The sequence below is a fragment of the Gossypium hirsutum genome, chromosome A07 (genome assembly GCF_007990345.1).
Source record: "Gossypium hirsutum isolate 1008001.06 chromosome A07, Gossypium_hirsutum_v2.1, whole genome shotgun sequence".
Classification (NCBI taxonomy): domain Eukaryota; kingdom Viridiplantae; phylum Streptophyta; class Magnoliopsida; order Malvales; family Malvaceae; genus Gossypium; species Gossypium hirsutum.
This window is the reverse complement of record NC_053430.1, coordinates 89,632,457-89,652,298: the sequence shown is the minus strand read 5'-3', so window position 1 is coordinate 89,652,298 and position 19,842 is coordinate 89,632,457. Positions and strand designations below refer to the sequence as shown.

The window sequence follows — 19,842 nt, the reverse complement described above, 5'->3', positions numbered from 1 at the left end:
TATTGTGTGTTTTTCATAAAAAAAGTTTTTGTGTTTTCCCCTACTTCGATTTTGACCTATTCTCAGAAAGTGACTTTTTTATTTTTATTGGGACCATTGATTTTTCGGTTTAAAAAAATTATTTATTTCATATGTTTAATAATTTCTAATGGTTTCTTAGTGTTGGTTTAATGTTGAACCAATTTTTCACAATGCTTAGTGTCTTCGTTGTTTATATATTGTATTTGTATTATATATTGTATTGTTATTTTTTTTCACTACAGGAAAATAGGGATTTAGCAGTGTTTTTAGTGGCGTTTGGACAAAAAACGCCGCAAATATTATACATTAGCGGTGTTTGCAAAAAAACGCCGTAAAAAACTAAGTAATAGCAGCGTTTTTGGTCTAAGCGCCGTTATAAACTGAGCAATAGCGGCATTTTTGGTCCAAACGCCGCTAAAAACTGAACAATAGCGGCGCTTTGGAAAAACGCCGCTATAGGTCGAGGTTTTAGCGCGCTTTTGGAAAAACGCCGCTATAGATCGAGGTTTTAGCGGCGCTTTTGGAGAAACACAACTATAGATCGAGCTTTTAGCGGCGTTTTTTGAAAAACACCGCTATAGATCGAGCTTTAGCGGCGCTTTTTGAAAAACGCCGCTATAGATCGAGCTTTTAGCGGCGCTTTTTGAAAAATGCCACAAAAAAGTAATTTAGTTTATGGGTTATGGTTTAGTGTTTTTGGGCCTAGAGTTTAGGGTTTGGAGTTTGAGGTTTGGGGTTTAGAGGTAAATATGGTAAATTACTTAACTTGTGTATCTTGGATTTTTTTTATAATATAAATCTAAATAAGATAAACATAAATTATTATTTTAAAAAATATATATATCAAAATGGGTTAAATCCCAAAAGTATACATGAACAATGGTTTAGTGTGCAATGGGTTAAATCCCAAAAGTATAAATTATGAACACAATTATTGATATAACATCATTTTATATTTATATATTGCATAAATAAATATTTATATTTATTCAATATAAAAATATATTGATGTATTTATTTTTAAAAATGTGTATGATTGAATCAAAATTAAAGTTTCAATTATACATTTAAACCACAATTAGAATTTCACATCTACAATTACACATTAAATCGAAATTCATATATAATTCTGAGATGTATCTCTATCAAAAATTTAGATGTATACATATAATTAAATATCTAATTATGGTTTAAGGGTTGGGGTTAAGGGTTTATGGTTTATGTTTTATGGTTTACAGTTTCGGAGATAGGGGTTATGATATAATGTTTATTATTTTGGGGTTTAGGATTTATAATTTAAGATTTAAGGTTTAATGTCCATGGTTTAGGGATTTAGGGTTTATGAGATAATGTTTATTGTTTTTGGTTTAGAGTTTTTGGTTTATGGTTTATGGTTTAGAGTTTGTGGTTTTTTGTTTTACAGTTAGTATCGTAATACTGTTCATGATTTTAAGGGTTAGGCTATTAAGGTTTAAGAGTTAGGGTTTTTGATAAGATAACAAAAAATCAAATTATTTTTGGGTTTAGGTAAGTAATAAGATTCTTTTTTAATTACTTTTATCCCTTGTAATATATATATTTAGGGTTTAGGATATAAGTTTATGGTTTGGGGTTTAGGTTTAGGGTTTACTATTGGAAAATTGAAGCAACATTTGGATTTTACTGAGAAAAAATTTGAAAGTAAAAATATAGAAAAATACATGTCAAAAATAAAAAAAATAAAATACTATTAATTAAAATAATTTTAAATTTTTTTTGGGTATATGACTAATTTTTTTAATTTATATATTAATTAATTTCTTATATAATTGTAAAGAAGATAATATTTGTTTTAATATATTAAAATTATCAATATAGTTTAAATTATTTAAGAAATAATGATAAATGTTATATATATTAAAACAAAATAAGAGATTTATAGTGGAGAAAAATGGCACTATTTTGTGTAAAGGAAAATAATTTTTTACGGTTTTTTTATAAAAAACGCCACAAAAAATAAGTAATAGCGACGTTTTTATAAAAAACACCGCAAAAAATCACAAAACAACTCCGTTTTATCCCAAAATGCCTTAAAACTTTTTTCCAAAATGGGTTCCCCCTTCCCCCCGCCTCTTCGGAAAGAGTTTTACTCTGTCGTATCTCTCCTTCTAAAACCGTACTTATCTTCTCCTCGCAAAACCCTAGCCCCTTCTTTTTTTCTTTCGTAGTAATCATCCATGGAGTTTTGGGGTAAGCTCCTCTCTTGCGTTTCATTTTTGATGCTTCGGGCTTTTCCTTTTCATTTCTCGTCTTCTTTTGTGTTGCTCAATGTCTTGTTTTATTTGAACATTTTTACTTATTTCCTTCGATTTTGTTTTTGTTTTGGTTTAACCTTCTTTTGTCGTTCAAAGTTGGTAGTTTTGAAGGAAGCTGTGATCTTTTTTCTTCTATTGTGATGATATTATCTTTTTCCTTGGACTTTAATGTTTGTAATGCATTTTTCGGCTTACTTTGTTTGATAGAGTGAATGAATTTGCTGATTTGTAGTTATTTAGTTTGGACCAATAAATTTAATCATCTTGTTATCTTACTATTAGGTATTGAAGTTAAGTCTGGACAGCCTATTAAAGCAGATCCTGGTGCTAACTACGTTATCCATCTTTCCCAGTTTAGAAGTTATTCAATAGTTGAAGTTGACATTTTTTTAATTTATGGTTGCTTTCTTTTTAGTTCTTTTTTTATACACTAACGTGGTCTGCAATGTAATGCTGCTTGTGTCTTAGGCTTCACTTGGAGAGTCCAAGAACAAAGCAGAATCCGTTCCACTCTATGTGAATGTTGATGGGAAGAAACTTATTCTGGGAACCCTTTCCCACCAGAGTTGCCCTCAATTATCTTTTGATTTAGTGTTTGACGAAGAGTTTGAGCTCTCCCACAACTGGAAAAACGGGAGCGTATATTTCCTCGGTTACAAAACTTTCATACCAGAGGAAGGATATCCTTTTATCAATACCTATTAATTTACTATTTTTAGTGATAACTACGCTTTTTTTAATGAGTGTTTAGCGTGCTTGTTCAATCTTATGCTTCCTTGACTCTTAATGCCTGTTTTCTGTCCCCACTGATGATTTTGGTAAGGCCTTGTATAAATTTGATCCCACATGCATTTTATTTTTTCGGTTTTTGAAGTATTTCTCATGCATGTTATTCTTATTTATAGGTATGTCTAGCGAAGAAGAAAGCAAGGAGGAGGAAGAGGAGGAACTTCCTGTCGCTGCTGCTGCTGCAGTAAATGGTAAACTCTTCTTTTGCAGCGAGATCTATAGTTATTGTTGAAGATTATATTATTTTGCATTTTAAATGTTTGGTGTATTCATACATTCTAGGAAAGGCTATGCTAGATGCAAAAACAGCCAAGGCTAATGCTGGGAAACCTGATGCTGTTAAACAATCTGGGAAGATAGCAGAACCTAGCAATAACAAGAAATCTGAGGATGAAGATGATGATGATGAGTCCGAGGATGAGAGTGGTTCTGATGAGGAAGATGATTCTGATGATGATGACGAGTTTGATGAGGTTTTTTTTCATAACTAAGCTTATAATTTTAATTCATTCATTTTTGTAATGTATGGCTTATTTTCAGTGTTAGTGAAAATTGAATTGTTTATTTTTCTTGACAGATGTCTATAGATGAAAGTTCAGATGACGAGGATAAGGAGACACCTAAGAAGGTATCTTCTTATTCTTTGTTAGGTAGCAACTGTTGAATTTGACCCAATTCTATGTTATAATTTGTCTCTTTTGGCTTCTAGGTCGAGTCAAGCAATAAGAGACCTGCTGAAGCTGCAACCCCTGCTTCTGCAAAAAAGGCTAAATCTGCAGTTACACCTCAGAAGACAGGTCATTTTTATTGTTCACTTGAAGTCATTATTTCTGCCACTTCATGGGATGTCTGCGTATATTTTGGTTAACCAATGATTTGCTTGTTCATATCCCTGTGATCTGATTATAGTTCCTTTGCAGATGGTAAGAAGGGTGGACACACCACATCCAGCAAAGCAATCTGGGAAAAATTCTGCAAAGTCTCTAAAGCAATGCCTGGCAAGCGCTTCTATGACTTCTCTGAGATTCGCAGGGAGATTCAGGTTCTGTCTTGCTTGTTATGATTGAGAAGAGCAGAAGTTAGCAATTTTATTATCATTTTCCCCTTTTCAAACTGCTTTTAAGGTTTATTAGAATTGTAAGATAAAACATTGAAGCGAGAAACATTTTCATTGGGTGACATTTGAATTTTCTGGTTTCTAGAGGTGCCTCTGCTATTTTTTGCTTTCACATAAAATCCTTTGGGTTATAGAAGAAAGATACCCAATTTCCATAGGTTTAGGTGGATAGTCACAGTGAGTGAAAAATACAACCTCTTAATTTCCATAGGCATTTCTTTGTGTGTGTAGGTGCGTATGTTTAAATACTAAAAAATGAAAAATGTCTGAAGTTTCAATTAATTGCAGGCTGAGACGGATAGGGATGCTGGAGGAAACAAAGGTGTTTCTGACAAGCAGATTCGACTTAAGATTTTCTCACCAAATGTTCTTGATATCACTCTCATGGATTTGCCTGGAATCACAAAGGTTACTGTGGGTGACCAGCCCTCTGACATTGAAGCTCGAATAAGAAAAATGATCATGTCATACATTAAACAGCCAAGCTGTCTGATTATAGCTGTTACTCCTGCAAATTCTGACTTAGCAAATTTTGATGCGCTTCAAATTGCTGGAAATGCTGATCTTGATGGTAAATTATATGATCAAAATCCCAATTTCTGCATTTGAGTTACTGTTTATATTATCTCAAACATTCCTTCTTTCATAAAATATTTGCTTTCATAAACATTCCTTCATTCGACTTAGCAAATTCGAGTTGCTGAATGTTGTGGTGTACCTCAGTTGGCGAAGAAGCTGAACCAGGTAAAATATTTGCAAGATGAAGTTTTCATAAACTTTATGGAATATAACCCAATTTCACATGTCAATGCTTTGTTCTAGTTATAAATATTCAGCTGCCTATGAACCTTCTGCTACTTTGCCCTCACTTCATATAAATATTTACATATCCTGTCCGTGTATTTATTCCCCCTGTTTATGCTACACATTTGGTGGGGAAAAAAAATCTCGATCAACTTCCAACTAGATTAGAACATGAATCTATTATGAACTTTGGATCGTTACAGCCTACCTAGATCAATACTATGCATGCTTATTTATATTATCTCAAACATTCCTGCTTTCAGTGTACCTTTTACCTGAATCAAGTCGCCTCCATGCTCATAAGATTTGTTGAAGGGTGGTTCATCACATCATTGTACAAAGTTGGTCATCAGTTAATTATTAATATTGACATCATTGTACAAACCGTTGGTCATTAGTTACTATCTTTTATCATTAATATTTCTGTTGTTTCTAGTGATGAGTGCATTTTACTCCCCAATGTGATTGTGCACAAGTTGTCTGCAAGGACAGGATGCTTAAAATAAAGATGACAAAACCTGATCAATATAAGTAATTATCTGGTTTCATGATGTTAATTTCTCACCTTTCCTTTTTTCTGGCAATAAAATAGAACTTTCTAACTTTTGTCATGCCACTGTTTCATGTAAAACACAGACATTAGTTTTACATTGCAACTCTAGAATTGCTTAGACGTGCCTCTGAACAAGAGCCTTTATGTAAATACTTTTTCCTGATGCTGGTTTTGAGTTTGCGGTTAACTGATTTTTGTACAGGAGGTTGATCCGTGTGAAGGCTTGACTGGCGATGACATTCGAACTGCTATTCAGAGAAGCTCTTCAATTTATACTTGGTTGATTAGGTGGGTTTTAGAGTCTTGAATTTATTCTTTGGTATTAGCATGCCAGTTGAGGGTGTTTCAGTGCCATTTCATCACTGAATTCATTCTTACCAAGTATTACTTCCTCTATCCTTTGACAAATTTATTTATTTTTCAAATTGTACAGACATGAGGAAATATAATAAAATTTAAGTGCAGAAAGTAGTATTTGAGTTAATGAATCCTAAAAATAGAAATCTTTGGGGCATGTGTGTATATCTATTCATTATTTGGTATAAGGATTTTGGATTTTGAGAAATCTTTGCATTTAATTTTTATATGATCTTTTTCTTTGATTTTATCTACTAAAGAACCTCCTGAAAATGTTAGCTGATTTTGATGTCTTAAATTTTGCAGCCATTGATGCTTTTCTATACCCTTCTTGAAACAGATGTTATCGTCCAGCTTTCTAATGCTAGTTCTTAATATATGAGAATTTTTTTCTTATACCAGTTGGAGTTTCTTAATTATTAATTTACTATGATGTCATATTTAAGGCCTCTCGAGTATTTAAGGCCTCTCGGTTTTTTGGTTAACCATAAAAAATTCAGTTTGGTTAACAGAAGAGATTTTAAGAAAATTTGATATTTGAATATTATTTTGGTTATTAGTTAGGATTAGTTCTGTTAAGTTTTTATACCTTCATTTTATTTGTTTTGAACTTTTAGTATGTGTTAATTTAACATCTAATGGTGATTAATATCTTCATTGTATTGTGCTTCTAGATTTTGATTTGTTATGATATTTTGGTTGGATATGTAGAATTATCCATTGAAAAAATGTTGAAGGTTAATTTTGTTTCGTTAACAAAAACCAACCAAATTAATTGAAATATTAAGTTGTTCTCTCTTTTCCTGTAATTTTGTAGTTAACGGATTTGGGTTTCACGTTACATTATTTTGTATGTTGTAGGTACATATTATGTACAGCCTTTTCAACGACTTCTACATTAACAGACTGGAGTAGTGTACAAAAATCCTTTAGACATTTTTAGACTATTCAAATCTATAATATTTTTTCCCCTCTGTTTGTAGGTTCATTGGCATCTTGTCCTTATGAGTGTAGTTTATGAAGCTTTAAACTTTGCATTGTCCTCTGAGGTATTAGAATTCCTAGTTCAAAACTTAGCAATTTGTCTTTTTATAAAAGACCTTTGCATTTTCAGTGTTGTTTAGGTTCGCAAACAAGATGATGTATTTGGACTTCTATTAGTAAAAGACTTGCTGTATTTTATTTATATTTATATTTAATCTAATTTTTATTATTTATTTTAGTTTTGATTCTATATTTTTATTTTTATTTTAATTTAATAGAAAATTTTTATATTTATATCATGGACATATTATTCTTCTCAAAATTTTGATAATGAATTTTAATTTTTTTATATTTTTTATGACCTTTATAATATATATTTTTAAATTTCATAACCTTTAGCGGTATTTTTAAGAAAAGCGTTGTTAAAGGTCATAACTTTTAGGGGCGTTTTTGGGAAAAGCGTCGCTAAAGGTTATTATTTTTAGTGGTGTTTTAGGAAAAGTGTCGGTAAAGGCCATGACCTTTAGCGGCGTTTGTGGGGAAATCGCCGCTAAAGGCCATGACTTTTAGCGGCGTTATCTATATCGGCATTTTTTGCGATGCTTGTAAAATCGCTGCAAATAGTTTTAGCGGCGCTTAAAAGCGCCACTAAAGGCCTAAAAAAGCCGCTAAAAGTCAATTTTGTTTTAGTGTTTGTTGGCTTTCGTGTGAAAGGGAATTTTTTTTTTTTGGAGGGTGAAATTGTTTGAGCCTGAAAGGTCAGTCAATTGATAAATTAGTATGTATATTATGTATGTATATTAGTATGGATATTATTAATGTTATGATATATTAGTGTGTATGTTATGTATGGTATGTGACAGACCCTTTATTATCTGATTGACTTTTATGTAGTGTTTTATCATGACTTGGGATGAATGCGTAGTGCATATACATTTGGGTGGAAGTTTTGTTATAAACTTTTGTGCAGCCTATCACTACAGCAAAATAGGTTTTTAGCGGCGTTTTTTTTGGCCTATAGCGGCGCTTATAAAACTATTTGTGGCGCTTTTACAAACGCCACTAAAAACAACGCCGCTAACATTTTGTGGCGTTTATAAAAAAAGAGGCCGCTAAAGGTCATGATCTTTAGTGGTGCTTTTTCCAAAAATGTCGCTAAAGATCAGGACCTTTAGTGGCGCTTTTCCTAAAAACGCAACTAAAGATGGAAAAAACGCCGCTAAAAACATAACTTTTAACGGTTCTTTTCTCACAAACGCCGATAAAAATCATAACCTTTAAAAATATTATTTTATTTTAATTAAATAATATTCATTTCTAAGTTAAATCTTTTAAGGATAAATAAAAAATATTAATTAAATTAAAATTTCCATTAAAATTTAAACTTCAAAATTAAATATAAAACTTAATGAATTTAAATTTAATACATAAACACTGATTCAATTGTAATTTAATACATAAAAAACACACACACACACAGACACAAAGTATTACAATTTCTAAAACAAAATTCATCCTGGTGAGAAAATAATGCCAAATCATCACCTTTTCTCATTAATCAAAGGAAAAAGATCAGAAAAGAAGAAGAAAAAATATACAACAGAGGGCTGGTTCAAGCTTAGATGAAGCCAAAGTATTGCAATGCCTGCATATATAACTTAGTGAAGTACTTTGATCTTGATCTTGGTTAAGACTTGTTCCAGCAATAAAGAAAATTGTTAAACGGAATCTCGGTCACCTGATTGAGCAAAACAAGGAAATTAGCTATACCATTTACTGTAATGAAAGTGAAATCAGTAAAAAGTAAACCCATAATTAAAAAACTGATGCTAGGCTAATTGTAAATGCTAATGTCGCTGTAAATAAGTGACAGGCATAAGTCCAGTTTCATGTTGATGGACTTGTAAAGGCCTCAAAAAGAAAATAAGTAGCATATATGAAAAAGACAAAAAGGGTCAAATAAAGGTTAAATGAGATGTCATGACAAACCTCACGTGTTTAATGTCTATCTCCTTTCTCGATTTCATGCGACTCATAACATGTTTCACTTTTTTTTATTAAGCTCACAAATATCACAGGTTTTTAGTTATCATAATCTTAATTTCTATGTCCAATAGCATTGATAAAGTAATTATTTTTCATTCAAACAAATTTGGTATTACCTTTAGTCACTTTGAAATGTCTAATCGTTGAAGATGAGCACAAAATGCCATAGTTGCTGAAAAACAAGCTCATGCCAAAGTTCGAACTCTATACCTCTAGCATATAGGGGATCTTGAACCCAAATTATTGAAAATGTCAATCAAAAGGAAGAGGAGATAAACTTGACGATGAAACTCTAATGGAAAGACGTTAAACTTTTGGAAGAAAAAAAGCAAAAGATGTTTAAGGGACTCATGTCAAGAACTCATGTCAAAATCAAACTGGTAATGAATAAACTCGAGACTCATCAAGATAAAAAATAAAAAAGAACCTACCTCGTGCTATTGCATCCTCTTTCCTTCTCAACTCCAGCAAAATATAAAGTTAACATTCAGTTACTACAAGGACAAATTAATCTAAGAGCAAAATGAATAGCAAAATCACCTTACATACAACACAGTTACATATTGCATCCGAATATATAAGAACAAATTACCTGTTCATGCTTATTCGTTTAGCCTTTTTTGCTTTAAGTTCCTTCTCTCTTGCTTTTAGATCATATATATTTTAATCATATATAAGACAAAAACATCAAAAGAAGTCTATGATTTTAATCATATATATTTTAATCATATTTTGTGACCAAAGAATGGATATTGGGTAGAAAATATATAAGAAAATGCATTGAGAATCGGACAAATGTACTTCAAAGTTAACATATAAAATTAACATAGAAAAAAAATTAACTTTTATGAATGATATAACAACATAAAAAATATCTTCTATCATATAAAAAACCTCAATTATTGATGGTTTTTTTTACTTATTAGTTTTAATTAATCATGAGGTCTCAAAACAACCACAATTTTTACTAACGCTAAAAACAAGATAGTGGATGTACCTTGTGAAAAAAAACAAATTATTTCTCTTGTAATTTATATGAAAATTTAAACCATTTAAACACGAAATGCAAAGTACAAACACAGTTCCTGCTCAGAGCCCCCCGGGTAAACAATCAACAGGTTTCTAATTTCAAATTAACATTTGCCCTTCCTCTTTTGGTTTAAAACTCAAAGTTTTTATGATTTTTTTATATTTTTCTTTTCAGATTTACTGTTAATATAATATTATATTTGAAGTTTGTATATGTCTCTTTCAATAATATTACCTTCAAAATTTAAACATACATTCTCTTTTTAAAATGTAATATAAGTTATCACTTCACTCAATATTTTTTCATCTATCAATTCAAGTTTTTATGACATATGTAGAATCAAACTAGAAATCTTCTCATAAAATTAGCTACCTATAATTGTTTTAAAGCTACAGCTTAGGGTAAGTCAGTTTCCATATGACTAAATAGTAAACAGTAACCAATCTGAGTTAAAAAAGAAAAAAATATATAAGGGAAAAATAATAGATAACCAGATGAGAAGATTTATATCTACACAAACCACCTTAATAACAACAAAAACATAAATAAGCAATGAATCCTTCACTAGGCACCAAATTCTCAGAGTATACTAATAATAACACACTTAAATACGAATAGAAATTTATGGGAAAGGTTAGAAAGAATAGCAATCAATCATTCAAAACTAAGTTATTACAAAAAAAGGCATCTACGTAAGCCATCTAGGACGACTATCAAACCACCGAAACTTGAAGAGAAAATGTTCAAGATCAGGAAACAAAAAGCAATAGTATTAATTAGAGCACGAATGCTATATTTCTTACCTCCATTCATGCTAGTTTGATCACCAATCAACTTTAGGAGGAACGGCAACAAGTCTGGCCAACTTTCTGGCCAGTCGTAGACTGCAATAGCTGCTACAACCATACTGATTGCTGTGCAAAGTTTTCTATTAGGATCATCCAAAGTTGATAAAAGTAGTCTGCGGATAACTGCCTGACAATATAATCATGATTGATTTAATATGGAGGTGGACAGGGTATATTAAACACAAGATGTTTACAACTTGTTGATTACTAGCTACATTTAGAGGTGGAAAACCCACTCATATGTTTCATCTCAAAATTTAAAGTGAAAATTAAGATAGAGAAAGGAAGCCAAAAGATATGTGTATGTTTGTGTCTAGAGCAGCTCAATAGCAGGTAATGACAAGAGGAAAAACATTTTTTTAACACTTATTGGTAACCATGTATATACATATATTAAACTCATAACCATACAACGATAAGAAAAGAAAAATTTGACTTCCTAGTTTCTTACAATAACTTCTCTTATATATTTCAATCTTTTAAATATCTTTGTGATTGTTTTCAATGTTCCTGCTTAATCATTTGAGTTACCACTTACCAACAGCCTTTACAAAGCCAATTTTTTTGTTAAGAAGCTTTTTTTTCAAATATATATACAAATATTCTTGCCTTCATATGAATATCTTTAAAGTTATGTTTTTTTCTCAAAATTCAGATGTTCTTTTTGATGTCTCTATTTGGTGCTAGATAAATCAGCTTATCTTAATCGCTTATGAAAAAATTTTCTTTTTACAAAACTTAAAACTAGATACTTTTGCTTATTGAGATTTTATAATGAAGAATAAATTGATAACAAATTTGAAATTTATGAATCGCTAAAACTAATGCATTTCATGAGATTTTTATTTTTTAATTGATATATTGTTTGCATATATCTTTTATATATACAATTTTGAAGAAATACCAGAAACAAAAATAGAAAAATATATAATTTTAGTTGGCCCTTTCAAATAAAATATCGATATCCAATGCTATTAAGTGCACAAGTTAAATCAAGATATCAGGACGGGCAAACTAAAAGATATAAATTACATTATGCAAGTAGATTATGAAAGAGTAAGACAAACCTTTACTTGCTTTATGTATGGAACAGGAACAATGAACTCTCCAACATCCATATCACCAATGGATCGTGAAAGACACAAGCCTCCAGGCCAACATCTCAAAGGACCAATCTGTAAAATAACTTTACCATTAGATCATCAGCTTCAATCCATGCAAATGATCAAATAGAGCTTTCTCCCATACTGAATATATTGAACTTCTCGACAAAGAATCAACTTATCATTGTTTACAAAACATATCAGTATTATGTTTCATATTTCTGCAACAAAACAAGATAGGTTTTAAACGAATAGAAAGTACAAAGGACAAATAGAAAGTACTCAATTTATCACGTAGACTACATTACTTCAAAGGATCCAGAATTGAATACAAATCAAACCATGGTGCGAATTTCTCCCTTTCTGACGCCGTATGATTCCTCGACGCACTGTTCTGTGACTCCTACATAATCAATTATTCCATGTTAAGATCAAGAACTAAATATTTAATTTAAAATTAAAGCAAGTGAATCGTGCTCTTAAAGTGAAATTAAATGAGTAAATCTAGATCCAGAAGCAAGGCACTCGAATTAATAGATTTAAGCAGCCAAAATTTCCCTAAAAAATATCTACAAAATTAAAGAAAAAAGAAATTTGAACAAAAACTAGAAAAGAAAAATTACGCATTAGACATTGGGAACGGGAATCAGTAAAATATGTAGTAAATTTGAAACGAGAAGAAGCATTTAGGCCAAATTTCTAACTTCTGAATGAAAAAAATGCTCTAATTAAAAGGGGGGGGGAGGGAATAAACCTGGTTGGAGGAGGTTGGAGAAAAAGAAACATGTTGGACTCCGGCGGATGAAGACAAAGTGAGAGCCACCGTAGACGCAACGAGCACGGTCACAACAAGAGGTCCAGATCCCTTCATTTTCCTGATTCTTTTCTATATCTGCGATCGAAACTCAGATAAAGAGTTATTTTTTTGGAAGCTCCGATGACGAATGGGTGAAATCCGACGAACTTCGCCGGTTCCCGACCTCTTTCTTTCCTTTTTTTTTCTCAACTGAACAAATACAGTAGATGTATTGACTTGGTGTTGCTGGAAATGGGAAATTTGGAGGCAAATTTTGAGAGTTATTTGGGAGATTTAGGGCGCGCGGAGATGAGAAGAAGAGGGAGTAACGAGCGGGTAACCAAAAATTGGGGATTTTGATTTTCCCTTTTTACAGCGTTTCCACTAAAAACGCCATTATAGCTCAATTTTTTGTACTATTGTTTAATTTTAAAATTTTTTATTTTTAACATATTTTTTCTATTTTTTTCTTTCAAAATTTTTGGGCTGAGATTATCATTTTTTAGAATTTTTTTTAATTTTGAATATTAAACTTTTTAATTGAAATATGAACTAAAATATTAAATATTAAATATTAAATTTTTAAGTTTTTTATTTTTTTATTTTTTAATGTTAAATTTTAAATTTTAAATTTTTTTTAAAGATTTTTATAATTTTTAAATTAACATGTAAAATACAAAAGGAAACTTTAAGAGAAATAAAATGGAATCGATGAATTAAAAAAAATACAAAATGACACAACAATACAAGCATTATTCTTTTAAGTATGGTCCGCATTAGTTGTTTAGATTTTTATATAAATGGCATTTAATTATATATACACCTAAATTTTGATAGAGATACATGTAATAGCCCAAAATTAGGTCTAGTTGGAACAAAGGTTTCAGGACCAAAAAATCCGAGATAGAAATAATTATTTTATGATTATTTTGAGGTCTATGATATGATTGCATGATTGTGTGAAAAGTTCGTGAAGAAATTCTATGCATAAAGTGCTCAATTTGAAGTTAGGGACTAAATTGAATAAGTTGCAAAACTTGCATTCTAGAACTTTCTAGTATGAAATTGCTTTGAAATATTAATTAGGAGCTCTTAAATAGCAATTTGACCAATTTCTAAGTGATGGAAAAAAATTGGACATGGATGGAATTTTTGAAAGTTTAGTAAGGAAGGGCATTTTGGTCATTTGGTAATTAAAAGAAATAAAAAGGTAAAATAAAGCCAAAATTGACTCATCTTTCTCATGGAGGCCGAAATTAGCATGGGGGAAGCCATGGCTAGGGTTTTCAAGCTTTCCAAGCTCAATAGTAAGTCGTTCTAACCCCGTTTTTCAAGTTCTTTATGTTTTTGGAATCCCGGTAATTTGATTAAGCTTATTCTAGCAATAATTTAAGCTAGGGTTCATATTTGGAAAAATACCCATAGGTGAAATGTGTTTATTTTGATGTTTTATGATAGAATAAGAGGTTTTAAATTATGTTAGACAACTTGTGCTACTCAGTTTTGAGTGAAAACGAGTAAAATGGCTTAATCGGTAAAAATACCTACTAGTCATAAGTATATGTTAGAGTGAGAATTTGATGTTTCCATAGAAGAGAAAAGTGATCAGCATGTCATAAAACGTAAGAATAAGGGATGAAGTTTAATTCCCGAGCCTAGGGGCAAAAGTGTAAATATGCAAAAGTTTAGGGGCAAAATTGTAAATTTTCAAAAGTTTGAGTTAAGGATTGTTTTGAATAGTACATTAATTAAATAAGTAAAATATGATATTTTAGATCCCAGAAAACAAGATTTGAACCTAGAATGAGAGAAAAATCGAAAAATGGGAAAGTTGGTTAAATGGCCGTTTTAGTATCGAGGTAAGTTCGTATGTATAATAAGCATTAATTTATGCATGTTTCAATGTAAAATTGATATATTTACTATGATTTCCGAGGTATTGAAAGTATGTAAGTTGGTATGATAATAATACAGCAATAATGCTGTAATTTATATTTGAAAGTTAAATTTAGTGAATTAATTGAATTATGTTAAATTAAATGATTATGGTGCCAAGTTTATGAATTGATTTAAAAATATGTCTATGGTACATGAAGTGCATTGAATTATCATACATAAATGTGATTTCTATGATTATGGGTTTTAATAAGGCAATGTGTAATTTAATGTTATTGCCTTGATATTAAATAAGATGTAAGTTTATATGTAAGTAATACATCAATATTACTTGTATTATGATATTTTATAATAATATTGGAAATATGTTTGTGGATAATTACTTGATTGGTGAAATTGTTGGAAAAGAGAGAGAAATCCCGGTCGAACCTTCAAAAAGATTGGATGATACAGATAGTATGCAGCTAGGTCACATGTATGGTGCTAAGTGCACATCATGTGTACAAGAGAGCTACAAGACATTATGATGTAGCTAGGTCGCATGGGTGATACTATGTGTACACCATGTAGACAAGAGAGCTACGGGATATATGTAGCTAGGTCGCATGTGTAGTACTAAGTGCAGGCTACTATGCGTACCCGATAACTTCGATCACGTGTGTAGTACTAAGTGCAGGCTACTACGTGTACCGGATAATTGGTCGCACGTGTAGTACTAAGTGCAGGCTACTATGCGTACCAGATAGTTTGGCTACATATGTGGCACTTATGTGCAAACTTTCCATGTATTCGAATTATATTCCGAAGTGTTCAACGGGAGACTCTCTATGTATTACTTTATGAGTGTTGTGATGAATAAGTGCAAGAACTTGGTTATGTGAATGATGTGTTCATTAGGTGACCAGGATGTGGTAAGATTATAAACAAGTAAGTTATACATGAGGATGAGTTTATGGTGATCTTGTGATCATGGGCCTATACTTGTGATGTATGAAATGTGGTGAAAATGATTTGTGATATGTATGTTAAAATGAGGTTAATACAAAGAAAATGTGAAAGAGTGAATTAGCAATAAAACTGTTTTGGACAGTAGCAGTGACGTGATTTTGAAAAAAGACAAAAAATAGTAGAAATTGAATCAAAGACTGAATGAGATATCAAATTAAATCTTAATAAGTCTATTTTCATATAAAAGAAACATATCAAGAAAAGGAGTTATATATTTTGAGATATTTATGTTTTTGTGAGACTATTTTAGAATGATTACGTGATCCCCTGTTCTGACTTTGGAAAATAAAAAAAAATTGGATAAAAATAATTAGAGGCTTAAAATTATATTTTTAAAATCCCTAATGAGTATATTTTCAAGATAAATCAACAAGAACATTATCCGAGTTCTGTACTGTGAGATAATTAATTTTTAGCGAAGAGAGATTAGAACTGTCAGAAAGTGAAATAGGGGAAATTTTAATGAATAAACTGTACTAATTGGCTTAACCAAAAATTATGAAAATTTTATGATGGAAAGATATGTGAGTCTAGTTTTAGGGGAAATTTACGGATCTTAATTTGGAGCTTTGTAGCTCGAATTATAAATAAGTAAGCAACTATAACTCGTGTGGACAGTTTGATGTGAGCATTTATTAGTAAATTGTGAAATCGTACTTACAAGAATGCTATATACATTAAGGATGTGGAATGGAGAGGAGGAGGAGGAAAATAAATATATGTGGAATACATGGAAACTATGGTATATGAAATATTGATATAATGAAATAAATGATATGTGTTTATAAGAAAACAGAAAGAGAATGATATGTATCATGACATGTATATATATATAACTAGTCTCAATGTAATGCTTGTTGGGTATGGAGTTGAATTGAAATGTTTCAGGTAAACATGTTATTTTGCGCATCTAAATTGTGGTATTTTATAAAGATATGATCTAGTTTTAAATATGAATGCTTGATGATTAAGCTGAAGATATTTGGTAAGATGATAATCTTGGTATAAATGTATAAGTAGTACTATAATAAACAAGGTAAAATGAGTATGAGAGACACATGTATGATGACATACAAATGCTATGTTTGTGGTTTAATTGAGAATATTTAATCATTAATGCTTTTGATTTTGTATTGGAAAATAGCCTAGGTATATTCCACACAGGCAGAGACACGACTATGTGTCTCAGCCGTGTATGGAACACGACTCTGGGACACGGGCGTATAGAGCCTTAAAGCATGAAATTTCCAAGATTTTCGTAAGTTCTCGGTTTAGTTCTGAACCCTTTCTAAAGTATGTTTTGGGCTCCGTAGACTCAAATAAGGGACTATGTGTAAGTAAATGAACGTTTAGAAATATGAATGAAATTTTATGGCCCGTATTTTAGTTTAATGTTTGTATGTTTGTCCGGTAACGCCTCGTACCTTATCCCGACCTCGGGTACGGGTAAGGGGTGTTACAATACATCTCAGAATTATATATGAATTTCGGTTTAATGTGTAATTGTATATGTGAAATTCTAATTGTGGTTTAAATGTATAGTTGAAACTTTAATTTTGATTTAATCATACACATTTTAAAAAATAAATACATCAATATATTTTTATATTGGATTAATATAAATATTTATGTCTACAATATATAAATATAAAATGATGTTATAACAATAATTGTGTTAATAATTTACAAGAAATGGATCAAATTAAAGTTCATGTATACAATTGCACACTAAACCATTGTTAGAAAAATAAACATTTATCGAGGATTTTGGATTTCGAATTGGGGAAAAAGGGGTGATTATTTTAAAGATTCGGATTAGGGAAAAGGGGAAAATTATCTCTTACATAATTTAAACTATAATCATAATTTTAATATATTAAAATTAAAATTATCTATTTTACAATTATATAATAAATTGTTTAATATATAAATTACAAAACATTAATTAATCTAAGCCTTAAACCCCTAACCCCTATCCTTTAAACCCTAAACCCTAAATCATAAACATAATCTCTAAACCCTAAAAACCTAACACTTAACTCCTAACCCTTAAGCCTTAAACCTCAACCCTTAAACCCTAAATCATAATCCCTAAACCCATAATCCATAAACCTTAAAACAGTAACTCATACACTTTAAACCCTAAACCTTAAACCATAAACCCTAAACTATAATGATAATTAATTCAATATTTTAAAATTAATATTATCTCTTTTATAATTATATAATAAAATATTTATCATATAAATTAAAAAAACACTAATTAATCTAAACCCTAAACTCCTAATCCATAAACCCTAAACCATAAATCCTAAAACATAAACCCTGACCATGAACCATTAACCCTTAACCCAGAACACCTAAACCTTAAACCCCAACCCTTAAATCACCCTTAAACCATAATCCCTAAACCTATAATCCATAAAACTTAAAATAGTAACTCATAAACATTAAACCCTTAACCATATATCATAAACCCTAAACTATAATGATAATTAACTCAACATTTTAAAATTAATATTATCTCTTTTACAATTATATAAGAAAATGTTTAACATATAAATTAAAAAACAATTAGTCATATACCAAAAATCTTTAAAATTACTTTAAATAATAGTATTTTAATTTTTTTCATTTTTTGTGGTGTTTTACAAAAAGGGCCGCTAAAGCCACTAAAAGCTCAATACAAAATGATGGTGTATTACAAAATTCTTTTGTGGCGTTTTTCAAAAAGCGCCGCTGTAGCGCCCCAATTTTCGAGAATTTTGTGAATGTTGGCATAAGTTTAATTATGTTAGTGGGCCTCTAGAAGGCCCAAGCCTAAGATAGAACCCGATAATTTTAGTTAATTTTTGTTCCATAAGAAAAAGGGAGTGAAATTATGAAATAGGACCTATGTGAAAATGTTTGAAAATGCTATAGGCTAAATTGAAGTGGCCAAATAAATAGGAGTGCAAAATAGGAGGATTTGCATGACAAACCTCCCATTTTACATGAAGTGGCCAGCCATCATGTTGTTGTAGACAATATGAGCACTTGATATCCATAATTCATGGTACAAATTGATAATGGGTTAGGTAAATGTTCCATGATAATGGATTAGGTAAATGTTCCATGATAATGGTTTAGGTAAATGTTCCATGATGGGCATTTCATGTCTTTTGTATTAAAGAATTAAATGGATGAAATATGAAATTTTATTAAAAGAAAAAGGGGTGAAAATAACAAAGTTTTGTCCATCTTTGTTCATCATAGCCTAAAGTTAGAGAAGAGAAAGGAGAGGAGAAAGCTCTTGAATGTTCGGTCACTTGGGGAAGAAAATTGAAGGTAAGTTCATGGTAGTTTGCTTCTATCTTGATGTTCATGAGTTCTTCTTGATTCTACCTTAACTCTTGAAGCATATTTTGGTTTTTAGTTGTGTTGTGAGCATTTAGTCATGAATTAAAATGAAGGAAATGGTTGTTGTTTTATGTTCTTTTGATGAAAAATGGAAGATAGGTGAAGTTGAGCCAAACAAATGAGCATGCATGTGCCTTAGATGCTAAAGGGAAAAATCGGCCAACATGTTGTGCTTTAAAATGATGAAATGGAGATTATACTTAAGTAAAATCATAGATATGTGATGATTGATTGGTGATATACATGTTTAAATAACATGCATGCAAGTTATGTGTGAAAGAGTGAAATTGGTAATAAATCTGCTTGAGACAGCAGCAGTAACGTGACTTTGGAAAATCACCATAAATTGTGGGAGATGAATTAGAAGGTGAATAAATTATGTAATTAAAGCTTAATAAGTCTAGTTTCAAATTAAATAAACGAGAACATATTTTGAATTCTGTACAATGAGAAATTTGATTCGTAATGAAGAGTGGTCAGATTAGTCAAACGGTGAAACATGAGAAACTTTAAGAAAAATATGGTATTGATTGGCCAAACCAAAAATTCTGAAAATTTTATGGATAGAAGATATATGAGTCTATTTTCAGGGAAAATTAACGGCACTTGATTTGGAGTTTCGTAGCTCCAGTTATAAATAATTTAGTGACTATTGCTCACGAAGACAGCTTGCAGTGAAATTATGATTATGTGGTAAACATTGACAAAAATTTGTTAATGAGTTGCTTATTGTTTTCTTATAAGCTTACTATGATCTGTAGGTGTGGTTGGCCGAATATTGTAAGGGGTTAATACGT

The 19,842-nt window shown here is 30.7% G+C and overlaps 2 protein-coding genes across 27 annotated transcripts; one reads left to right on the top strand and one right to left on the bottom strand.

Annotated features, from left to right (window-relative positions):
* Nucleotides 1–2,095: 2,095 nt before the first annotated feature.
* On the top strand, nucleotides 2,096–7,121 carry LOC107955725 (histone deacetylase HDT1). Of its 10 annotated transcripts, none has more exons than XR_001700086.2 (13): nucleotides 2,096–2,250; nucleotides 2,598–2,668; nucleotides 2,784–2,995; nucleotides 3,123–3,133; nucleotides 3,221–3,295; nucleotides 3,387–3,577; nucleotides 3,682–3,732; nucleotides 3,814–3,901; nucleotides 4,025–4,146; nucleotides 4,510–4,792; nucleotides 4,945–4,965; nucleotides 5,781–5,866; nucleotides 6,919–7,121. XR_001700086.2 is itself a non-coding variant. In XM_016891532.2 (12 exons), the coding sequence occupies exons 1-12, from the start codon at nucleotides 2,238–2,240 to the stop codon at nucleotides 5,786–5,788; spliced, it is 1,146 nt and encodes a 381-aa protein (XP_016747021.1). In that variant the 5' UTR covers nucleotides 2,096–2,237; the 3' UTR covers nucleotides 5,789–6,062. The 10 variants fall into 10 exon arrangements, 4 of the variants coding, with proteins under 4 accessions (XP_016747021.1, XP_016747022.1, XP_016747023.1 ...); XR_001700085.2 differs by having other exon boundaries at nucleotides 6,797–7,121; XR_005929856.1 differs by having other exon boundaries at nucleotides 4,909–4,965.
* Nucleotides 7,122–8,447: 1,326 nt separating this feature from the next.
* On the bottom strand, nucleotides 8,448–13,138 carry LOC107955724 (importin-9-like). Of its 17 annotated transcripts, XR_001700082.2 has the most exons (7): nucleotides 12,701–13,131; nucleotides 12,288–12,349; nucleotides 11,911–12,018; nucleotides 10,799–10,970; nucleotides 9,397–9,430; nucleotides 9,082–9,193; nucleotides 8,448–8,657 (listed from the first exon to the last, which is right to left on the bottom strand). XR_001700082.2 is itself a non-coding variant. In XM_016891530.2 (6 exons), exons 2-6 carry the CDS (start codon nucleotides 12,288–12,290, stop codon nucleotides 8,654–8,656), a joined length of 321 nt encoding a protein of 106 aa, XP_016747019.1. In that variant the 5' UTR covers nucleotides 12,291–12,349; nucleotides 12,701–13,131; the 3' UTR covers nucleotides 8,448–8,653. The 17 variants fall into 17 exon arrangements, 5 of the variants coding, with proteins under 5 accessions (XP_016747019.1, XP_016747018.1, XP_040972489.1 ...); XR_005929847.1 differs by lacking the exon at nucleotides 9,397–9,430 and having other exon boundaries at nucleotides 12,229–12,349; XR_005929852.1 differs by lacking the exon at nucleotides 9,397–9,430 and having other exon boundaries at nucleotides 12,255–12,349.
* Nucleotides 13,139–19,842: the final 6,704 nt, after the last annotated feature.